Source organism: Physcomitrium patens, chromosome 17 (assembly GCF_059467195.1).
Source record: "Physcomitrium patens ecotype Gransden chromosome 17, ASM5946719v1, whole genome shotgun sequence".
Taxonomy (NCBI): Eukaryota; Viridiplantae; Streptophyta; class Bryopsida; order Funariales; family Funariaceae; genus Physcomitrium; species Physcomitrium patens.
The window spans coordinates 10,910,983-10,921,389 of NC_143426.1; the positions used below are offsets into that span (position 1 = coordinate 10,910,983).

General features: G+C 47.0%; 2 protein-coding genes across 4 annotated transcripts; both read left to right on the forward strand.

Moving 5' to 3' along the window:
• Positions 1–3: 3 nt before the first annotated feature.
• LOC112294053 (serine/threonine protein phosphatase 2A 57 kDa regulatory subunit B' beta isoform) lies at positions 4–3,830 on the forward strand. The gene is made up of 2 exons (XM_024544168.3): positions 4–2,310; positions 2,923–3,830. Exons 1-2 carry the CDS (start codon positions 1,084–1,086, stop codon positions 3,349–3,351), a joined length of 1,656 nt encoding a protein of 551 aa, XP_024399936.1. The 5' UTR covers positions 4–1,083; the 3' UTR covers positions 3,352–3,830.
• Positions 3,831–4,645: 815 nt separating this feature from the next.
• On the forward strand, positions 4,646–7,386 carry LOC112294056 (universal stress protein PHOS32). Of its 3 annotated transcripts, none has more exons than XM_024544173.3 (3): positions 4,646–4,954; positions 5,920–6,322; positions 6,691–7,386. In XM_024544173.3, exons 2-3 carry the CDS (start codon positions 5,926–5,928, stop codon positions 6,933–6,935), a joined length of 642 nt encoding a protein of 213 aa, XP_024399941.1. In that variant the 5' UTR covers positions 4,646–4,954; positions 5,920–5,925; the 3' UTR covers positions 6,936–7,386. The 3 variants fall into 3 exon arrangements, with proteins under 3 accessions (XP_024399941.1, XP_024399940.1, XP_073396346.1); XM_024544172.3 differs by having other exon boundaries at positions 4,646–4,951; XM_073540245.2 differs by lacking the exon at positions 4,646–4,954 and adding an exon at positions 4,990–5,111.
• Positions 7,387–10,407: the final 3,021 nt, after the last annotated feature.

Below are 10,407 nucleotides of genomic sequence, written 5' to 3' on the forward strand. Positions count from 1 at the left end.
CGTCACGAGGCAGAGGCGCTAGGCTATGCGGGTGTCGTCGTCGTCTCAGTTGCTTTGCTTTGCTCTACTGCTCTCCCTGGTCTCGTCGCATTCCGAGGCCCGACTACTCTCGGCTCGGCCCTCGCCCCCCGTCCCTCTTGCTCTGCCCTTGTCGCTCTCTCGCGCTCTCTTCTGTTCTGCTCTGCGAGGGCCGCACTTGCACTTGCCTTGGCTTCTCCTCCCCTCTCTCTGCCATTCCGGCTGCCGCCCTCTTCCCGCACCATTGCCGCCCTCTTGGGAGCTCTGCTGGGTGCTTCCTCTTTCGAAATCGCGTTTGCGTTTCTGTGCTTGGCGCTTCCTCTCCCTTTTTGCCTGATTCTTGTCGCTAGCGCGGGTCGAATTTGGAGGAGCGCTCGGTGGCGTCGTTGCTGTGGCTGAGCGGCTTCTTCTGCTTCAGGTTCGTGCGTTTTTGGGTGCAAACGCTCTAGGGTTTTGCATGCTTGAGAGGTTTCTGGATCCGGGTCGGGGGTGGAGTTTGGTTGCGACGGCGGACGGGTTTGGGGTGGAGGTCGATTGCGGAGCGCTCGGTCGTTGGACGGTGGTGCTGGAATCTTCCGGATGTTGTTTGGTGTCGTGCGAGCTGTGTCGCGCATTTGGGGCATTGGTCCGAGGACGAGAAGACGCAGTTTGGGTTAGCTGTGGAATTGGATGTTAGCTGACGTGCGCGGAATCGAATTGGGAGCGTGCACGCCGGCTCCAGTCGAGGGGGTTTGGATTTTGTAAAGGTCGTATTTGAGGGTTTTCGAGCCCCATTGGAGTGGTGGTCGTGTTGTGGATGTGGGTCAAGGGTATGCCTGGTTGGTGGAAACGGCGATTGTGTGGGACAGTTGCGTGATAGCTCTTCGGGGCATGAGGGCACGATACAGGATGGCCAGTCTGTGAGATGAACAGGAGCACCCGGGCCGGCTGCGTACCGATGCGGCTTGTTGTGGCGGTGGTTTAGAGCGACTTGCAAATGCAGTGGTCGCTGGGAAGCCAGCATTTGAGGAGAGTGTGGTATTAGGTCAGGGATTGGGACTGCTCACGGACACAAGAGGACCAGAGATGGTTTTCAAGTTGAAGCGCGTGATGCAGCGCGGGACCAAGGGGAAGAACGACAATAATGAGAAAGCTGACGCATCCGCGTCGGCACCCAACACATCTGCTTCAGCTCCTGCGGGGGTGGTAGGTCAGGCAGCTGCCAGCAAAGCCGGCAACAATGTGGGGGCGCGAGCAGCGGTTGGTGCCCCTGGCGGCATCAAGGCGGGAGGTCCTGCAGCAGGTGCGCAGGCGGGTGGAAGGCAGGTGGATGCGGGGAAGATGGCGCCGGGGGCATTCGAGGCGCTGCCGTCGTTCAGAGACGTGCCGACCTCGGACAGGCAGAGCCTGTTCGTTCGGAAGCTGGTCCTGTGCTGCCATACGTTCGACTTCACGGATCCGACGAAGAATGTGAGGGAAAAGGAAATCAAGCGACAGACGCTGCTGGAGCTGGTGGACTACGTGACGTCGGGGTCGGGGAAGTTCACGGAAGCGGTGTTCGAGGACATCACGAGGATGCTGGCGGCGAATCTGTTCCGAACGCTGCCCCCGTCGTCTCACGAGAACACGGGTTCGGAGAACTTCGACCCGGAGGAGGAAGAGCCGACGATGGAGCCGGCGTGGCCGCACCTGCAGATCGTGTACGAGTTTCTGCTGCGGTACGTGGTGTCGAGCGAGACGGACGCGAAGCTGGCGAAGCGGTACATCGACCATTCGTTCGTGCTGAGACTGCTGGACCTGTTCGACAGCGAGGACCCTCGGGAGAGGGAGTACCTGAAGACGATATTGCACCGGATATACGGGAAGTTCATGGTGCACCGGCCGTTCATCCGGAAGGCGATAAACAACATATTCTACAGGTTCATATTCGAGACGGAGAAGCACAACGGGATCGCGGAGCTGCTGGAGATACTGGGGAGCATCATCAACGGGTTCGCGCTGCCGTTGAAGGAGGAGCACAAGCTGTTTTTGGCGCGGGCGTTGACCCCGCTGCACAAGCCGAAGTGCGTGTCGATGTACCACCAGCAGCTGTCGTACTGCATAATCCAGTTCGTGGAGAAGGACTTCAAGCTGGCGGACGTGGTGATACGGGGGCTGCTGCGGTACTGGCCGGTGACGAACAGCCAGAAGGAGGTGCTGTTTCTGGGGGAGTTGGAGGAGGTGTTGGAGGCGACGCAGAGCGCAGAGTTTCAGAGGTGCATGGTGCCGCTGTTTCGACAGATCGGTCGGTGTCTGAACAGTTCACATTTCCAGGTATGCGGCGGGATGGGTGGGAGAAGTGAGAGGAAAGGGGGGCGTTGCATGCGCAGTGGTCGGAGGTGCGGGTGTCGATGATGGGATGTGAGACTGGCACATTGGTATTTTGCGCACGATGGCAGGGATCCAGAGATGGCAGTGCATGATGTGCAGTGCGAGGATTTCGGGGTAGCTGCCCAGGTGGTGAGGAGTAGGAATTGCCGCAGTGGGTAGGCGTAGGGCATGATGTCGCGGTGTTTCAGTTGGACAGGAGTTTTTGTGATTTTGGAAGGGATGAGAGTTTTGTGGAGGGGCCGGGATGTGAGAGCGTGGTGAAGTAGAACGGGGATTTGGAGTGCCGTAGAAGGCACGGGGACGACTGTGAAGGTGCAGGGTAGGTAGGTTGCGTGGAGGAGTTGGGGAATGAGTCGCGAGCGGGAACGATCTGGTGGAGAGGGTGTGGCGGTGTGGGTATCATGGTGTGGGGTTGAGCGCAGGAGCGTGTGTCGTGGATCGTGCAGGGGGGATGAGTGGGGGTGGGTAGAAGTGTGGATGTTGTAGCGTTTGTGGGCGTGTATGTGAAGTTGGTAGTGTCTGACGGGACGGATTGATGGGTGTTGCGAAACACAGGTTGCGGAGCGTGCGCTGTTTTTGTGGAACAACGATCACATTGTGAGCCTAGTGGCCCAGAATCGGCTGGTGGTGCTACCGATCATCTTTCCGGCGTTGGAGAGGAACACGAGAAGCCACTGGAATCAGGCGGTGCACGGGCTGACGCTGAACGTACGAAAAATGTTTCTGGAGATGGATCAGGAGCTATTCCAGGAATGCCAACGGAAGTATCAAGAAGATGAAGCGAAGGCGAAAGGGATGGAAGAAGTGCGGGAGCAAACGTGGAAACGACTTGAGGCTGCCGGAAGGCAGAGTAGTAATTCGAGCAGTGACAATGCCCTTGCATCGTCGAATGATGTGCCGATTGTAAGGACGGTTGCAAAGGGCACATCAGGGACAGGAACCCCAATAGCCGCTCAGGGTGCAGCTCCAATGTTGGGAAAGTAGCCTTTTTTCTTGTTCTCTCTAGCATGAGATGTACGATGGTGAAGTTGATGACACAGGCGAAGAGTGCGCTCCAGCTTTGCTTCTTTTTTCTTTTTTTCTTGTTTTCTTTGTCTTGCTTTATTTCTTTCTTTCCTTCTTTTTTATTTTTCTGTATAGAGGTAGGTTAGGAACAGGCCCCTGGGGGTTTGCGTGAATCACATTGTGGCGTTCGTCATTTGAAAGATGGTTCATCTGCGAATCGATGGATGTGAAGATTTGGTTAGTAGCCAGTGATATCTTTCTCTGGAAGTAAATAGTTAGGGATTTGGAAAGGAGTTCTGCACAGTTATGGTGGTAGTGCAGAATTGAGTATAACATTACAGGAAGAGTGGTGACAGTTGGTGAGAGAAAGCATTCCAGCTGTGGAGACGTGCATTGTAGCACAATTACTTTAATATTGATCAATCATCCCGTGTGCCCATAAGAGGGCGGTTGTGTCATTTGGAGATGCAGAAACCTTCTGTACTATCATTGCAAACTTTTAGTAGGTGTTTCTTTGCACTGTTGCCTTGTTGCGAATAATTCTATCTGATGATCAAGTGTTCCGTTTTGTCAGATTATTGCGCATGTTTATTTCGTGACCTTTTCTTGTCCTGCTGTTTCTGGTGTTAAACTTTGCTAATATGTGAAATGTTTTTGTGTCTTTTTCTTTTTCTTCTCCTCTTTCCTGCGTGTTTCATGTTGTCAGTTTGGAAGCTGCTTGTCTTGTGTGCGAATGTTTCTTATTGTGATTATATCCCCAACGTTAGATTGCACTTCATTTAAATTACACATTCAAGTTCCACTGGCGTTACTTTTATTTCACTCACACAAACGGTTTTATCATATTTGATGGTTGAACTGCATTGAAATTACAGTGTCACGATGTTGATACCGTGTAGCGTGAAAATAACTTTCAAGTGAGATCTGTTTGAATCAATTCTCAGGTCGACGTGCAAACGCAAATTCGCAAAAATTTCCATCGGGAGAGGCTTTGGTGGGTTGCTTAGTAGCAACTTCGTCATTTAGGAAATGAATTGAGGCTGCGTGTGACGCAGCCTTTCAGGAATTATATGACAGAGGATGCTCTGTGGTCGATGGGTTCCTTGGTACAGAAAATCTTATGCTACTGGTCCATATTTCATCCCGGCTGCTCAAGTTGTCTGCATCTGTCCTGAGAACTGATCGAAATGAATGTCCGTTTTCTTCGTCGCTGTGTACCATCATTCTTGTCACTTAGGGAATTCTGAGCATCGTTGTTTTACTCTCGCAGTGTTGACTAGTGTGAAACCTTGTGCCCTCGCTCTCATCCTCCTTGCCTTGGCGTCCATACTCCTTGCTTCTTTCTGTTGATTACTCGTGCGTCAGTGATACGCTTTCTGTTTTTTCTCCACGGTTCACTTTCTAAGGGATGCTTTCTTGAACCCCTGAGGTATATATCAGGTTCTATGTTTGCTAGCAGACGTTTGCAGCGGGTAGCGTGGAATCTGCGGGACTAGAAGTAATCAAACGGTGTTGCACTTGCGATTGAAAGGCTCGGGGGACGGGTTAGGGTTTGTTGGAGTATCGTGTTTTCTATCAGGTGGTTGTTCCTTGGCTCCATATTTATTATTTTTCGTGTTATTTTTGGCGTTAACAGCTTGTGTGGCTGAAGGGAGAAAAAGCTACGATGTGTGTTGGTTTTGGGGCGACCACTTCATTTGTAGAGCTCTCTGAGATAGTTGCGGGAGATGACCGGATTTGTAAGGCGATGTTGAAATTTTTCTCTTGCATCTGTCACAAATACTTTTGAAAGGGTTGAAAAATTGGTGAAAGTAACCATGCACTGTTGCTTAGCGAAATATTTGAATGTGTTCTCATGAAGCGACGAGCAGTACTTGTGGCGGAGTCATTTGATTATTTGAGAGGAAGGCATGGTGGTGTGATGCTTGGAAGGTTTTGGTGATGGAAACTTGAGTTGCCATGGTTTGGTTGTGAATGACCCATGTTTTTAAATATATTCTAAAGATTAACGAACTTTTGAAACACTGACCTTAAAAAAAATCAAACGGCCTAGTTAGGAGTCGTGGTTTAAGTGCATTAGTTGAGAACATCTTGGATATCAGGTGGTGATTTTTTTTGAGGGTCATTCCAATCTTGAACGCGAATGTCTTTGACTGACGAGAATCGGTCTCTTAGCTTCTTATTTCATGTACGACTAATCTAGTAACCGTATCTTGTTTTGTATGATAATAACATGTAAAGCGCATCTTGAGAACTTGTAGCTTTTAACATGGCCCTCTAACCCTTAATAAGATGACTTCAAATACTTGGTGATATACTCGAGATGATTAAGTTCATTCGACAGTGTATATCCAGAACCCTTGTCGACTAAATGTCAATTTAGGTATTCATTAGATGAGCTCTTGTTTTTCGAAGCATAGAACGATTTTAGTTTTATCTTATGTTTCTCATATTTTACCTCATGGACATTGCCTCATTTCTATGTTGGTTTTTGTGTTTTGGCTCTATGTTTGAAAAATGCTAAATTGCTATGGAGATACTTTGCAGGGAAGCATGCCGCTTACAGGTACTCAAGGAAGCGATCGAAAGATCGCGATTGCAGTTGATTTGAGTGATGAAAGTGCCTATGCGGTGAAGTGGGCAGTGGCCAACTATCTTCGCCCTGGCGACAACGTAGTCATCCTCCATGTGCGGCCTACGAGTGTTCTTTTCGGAGCAGACTGGGGCGCAACGGACCAAGTTCTCGAACCTGATGACAAGGAGTCTCAGCAGAAAATGGAAGATGATTTTGACACCTTTACTGAGACTAAGAGCGCCGACCTTGCCAAACCGCTGTTGGACGCCGGAATACCGTACAAGATTCATATTGTGAAAGACCATGATATGAAAGAGCGAATCTGCTTGGAGGTTGAGCGTCTTGGAGTCAGTGCAATGATCATGGGAAGCCGAGGTAGGGGTTTATTGATTTCATTTTCCTTCTTGAATCAAGTGTTATGACCGACGCCATGCTTGTGAACATCCTTGCCATGTGTCCCCATCTGTACCGCATCTTCTAAACCTTGCAAATATCAGAGTAACATGCGAGGTTGTGTTTGGTTTAGAGTCGACCATTACTTGTTACAGTCATGATGCGGTGTCGCAATTGATTTTGAAAAAGCTATCCCACAATAAGATTTTGAAGAAAACGAAAGCAACAATTATTGCATGGGATTTGACGCACAACATGAGTCTGTTGCTTATAACCCCAGAAAATGCAGTTGTTTGTGCAATCGCTCTCGGAAAGTCTGATTAAACCCGTCTGGTTTTTGTGCCTGGCAGGTGTAGGTGCTACAAGACGATCTCGTAAAGCTCGTCTTGGAAGCGTCAGCGATTACTGCCTTCATCATTGTGAGTGTCCCGTTATTGTTGTGAGGTTTCCGGAGGACAAAAATGGGGAAACCATCGTGCATCGCTCGAATTCTAGACCAAGAACCCCCAGCCCACATGCGTCCCCAAGCCCATCTCCCAAAGTTCCGGCCCCAGCCGTGCAGAAGCTCGAAGGTGTGGATGAGGTGTCTGTTTGAGAAAAAATCATTGGCGCAACCCATTTCAAGACACATCTGTAGTCATTTAACGTTCCTCGACTTCGCACACAATATGGATCATACCGAATATCCCAGCTACCTGTTACATCCTTCAGGGAAATAATGTGATAAGGCTTGGTTTCACTGTTAGGGGTACAATCCGATTTCAGTACGTTGAAATACTATTTGGCAATGACCCACAGTCTTGCTCACATCTCGTTTGTAAAAAAAAGAAAACTCTGAACCTTCTACTATGTCGTATTAGATCCTCTTTGCGATTTGTTTGCCATTTTGAAGAGTCCATGAGTCGAGACCATTGTTGCATTGACCTGACCTTGTGTGGAACACATGGGTCACAGTTGGTGAGGCGGGACTTCATGGATTTAGCGTGTTTGCTGCTGTTCTCAGGACATGATGCTTCGTTAAATAATAAAATAGTGTTTTCGAAACACAGGCATGACGCAGTATCCTTAAAAGCTGAGCCACTGAGCACCCTACTTGTTGGACCTGGATCCCATGATCTCAGCTCTGGACTGGTGCTGCCGCGTTTCTTTACTTGCTTGTCCACTCCATGGAGGTCACTCTCTAGGACCTTCTTACTTTGGCATTGGGTCTTCCCGTTTCCATCAGTAAGGATTCACTGGATAATTTCCAGGATGGGGCGTCCCAAGCTCAGCCTTCTGAGTTGCATAAAAAAGTAGGAATGTTCATATATATGTATATATATATATATACACATATACATAAAGTACTACTGATGCCACCACAATTTTTTTGTTGCCACCAGAACTTTCCATTTACCACATGTCACCTTTGCCTAAAACCTTCCAAACTAATCAAAAATCTATTTTCAATACTTTTTAAACTATGTGATTGAACAATTTATATGAAAATATAATAAAAACTAAAAACATATGTCAAACAAGTAGCAAATTATGGTGGCAGTAACAATAACTTATATAGATGTTTGTATATAAGATACACAATACTTGTGATATGGGTTATTGACTTATGTAGATAGATATGTAAAAGTATTTAAAATAAAATTGGATAATGTAGTGAATTAATGTAGAAGCTAATTACATGTATGAAAAAATATCTATATTTTTGAAATAATATTGGAAGTTTGTTTTGTAGCAAGAAGTGAAACTAGTTAAATTATTATGGACATGTGAGTCACCAAATTGACTCGCTTGCATATTTTGCACATAAAATGCAATTATTATGCTTAAAATCACAACTTTTGTGATTTAGTGGTAGAATTCTTAGATAAATAAAAAACGAATTGCTAATAGTGGATATGCAACCTAGGGTAGAATTTATTAAGACAAATTTCTGAGATGAATATGTTTTTTTTAAAGTTAGCTAATACTAGATGACAGTCCAATGGGAGTAACCCTTGTTGTTGTGGATTCTTGTTTAAGATAGAAAGCTAAGAAATAATTGTTGATTCAAACCAATTCAAAAGAAAAAGGAAAACTTTATTTATTAGTAGTCCTTAAAAAAATAATATATATTATGGGAGTAAAAAAAGAAATAAGTTAGAAGCAAAATCAAAGGAGTAGAAAAAGAAAAAATGTTGTAGAGGAAGGAAAATCAAAAAGAGAAAAGAAGAAAAAAAGAGAAGAGGAGAAGGAAAAGGGGAAAAGAAAAAGAAAAAGAAAAAAGAGAAGATGAAGGGAAAGGCGAGAGGTTGCCTCTAAACTCTCGCAGCCTCTTTGTCGATGGGGTCCAAGCTGCCCCAGAACCTTCCCCTTTTTTCCTGTTTTTTTGTGTATGATGAGTCCCGGGCTCTGATCCCTGCGGATTTTCCTTATGTGTGTCTTTTTTTCTACGTATGTGTGGCTGCGGGGTGTGTTTTGTGTCTAGTTGAGAATTCTGGACGTGGAGTTGCTTCAATCAGGAGGTGCTGGTGGTTCTGGAGCTCGGTTTTCCCCTAGCGGCGAAGCTCTTCTCTTTGGGTTTTTTCTGTGTCTCGGTGAGGTGCTACGGCGGTTCTCTGGCAACGACTTGGTTGCGGTGTCTCTGGCGGCTGCTTGAGGTCGTGAAGCTGCTTCAAGCAGAGTTGCGGTGCGTGTTGGAGCAAGTTCCGACCTAGTAGAAGCAACGACTTGAGAGTGTTGCTGTTGCTGCCTTAGTCTCCTTGCTCACATTATTACACGACAATAAACGGTCCTGGATTTAGCACCTGGTTCTTCCTGATTCTGAGATTGGTGGTGTCCGCGCGGTGTCCTAGTGGTCGGGGCTATTATCGCTCGTCGGCGGCATTGCGACGGATTGGTTAAATTCCTCCTTCATTTTCTTTTTCCTTTATCCAGCCTAGTTCCTACAGTGTGGGTTGTTGCGTCGTTGTGCGGGAGTCTTCTCTAGATGGCGGCGGCGCTTGAGGTTGCGGTGTAGTCGTTTCCAAGTTCCGTTTTCTTTTGTTTTGGGTCATCATTGCAACTAAATTCTTGACTCAAGGTTCTCGTGGTTCTAAGTTGATCGAGGTAGTGGTCACCATCGGTGGTGGCGCACCAAGACTTGAGTTCGTAGCATGGAGCGATAGTTCGACGGCGGTCTCGCGGTTCGTTGGGATACTCGGCAATGGTTGTCGAATTCTCCCTTGCTCTAATGTGCGGTTTCCGAGTTGATCAGTTTCTTCTTCTCGTCAATAGTGAGTGCTGCACTGTGGAGCTAGAGGGGGCTCATTGTTTTTTCCTTCACTCCCTAGTTGTTGGGATCAACTGTTGGTGTTCAGGTCGTGTTGACATCAGATTGTGTAGAGGTTCTACTATAGAAGGGAACGGAGGCGGAGGACTTTGCCACAATAGGATATGCAACTAGAAGTGCGGTGTGTTGGGCCGACCCTCACTGTTTTTCTTTTGCAACTAGGCGATCAGGCAGAGGAGGCGAGTGCTGCTGGACTGCTTGATATCAATCGATGTGCTGCAACTGGTAGGCAGGCGCGAGCTCGCTGGTATCCCTAATCTTAATAGTAAAGATCAACGCTTTAACCTGGAGATGTGACTATGAAGGGGAACAATTGAGCAAGCGTCTTGATATTTAGAGCTTCTACTGACACTATCGGAGAAGCAACGTGATCCAAAATTTAGTGCTGTTGAAGGTGTTTAAAATTTTAGTTCCGATTCTGTCAATGCTCATTAGCTAAAGGAAGTTGCCCATTGGAATCCATGATTGTGTCATTGTTAGACAGGCAGTGCAATTTACAGTGTAGTAAGAGAATTTATGTATGCAGCTTGGTTGTCGATAATACCGTTGGCCTTACTAAAGAACCTCATATGAACAACTAGCATCTGTGACTCTCCTAGCACATACAGTTAGAAATTGAACCGAGATTAGTGAAACGTAGAAGAGCAACATTCGTAGGTTGTGTGCAGTGTGGGCTCAAACTCTATCTTGCCCAAAAAAATCCCTTCTCTTAACTCTTAATTTATTTTTTTGTTTGTTGATTTTACTTTATTTTATTTTA

Bases quoted from the DNA above. Each gene is read 5' to 3' on its own strand.
- LOC112294053 (XM_024544168.3), top strand. From the start codon at position 1,084: ATGGTTTTCAAGTTGAAGCGCGTGATGCAGCGCGGGACCAAGGGGAAG. The intron at 2,311-2,922 runs GTATGCGGCGGG...TGCGAAACACAG, and splicing joins TGAACAGTTCACATTTCCAG to GTTGCGGAGCGTGCGCTGTT.
- LOC112294056 (XM_073540245.2), top strand. The intron at 6,323-6,690 runs GTAGGGGTTTAT...TGTGCCTGGCAG, and splicing joins AATGATCATGGGAAGCCGAG to GTGTAGGTGCTACAAGACGA.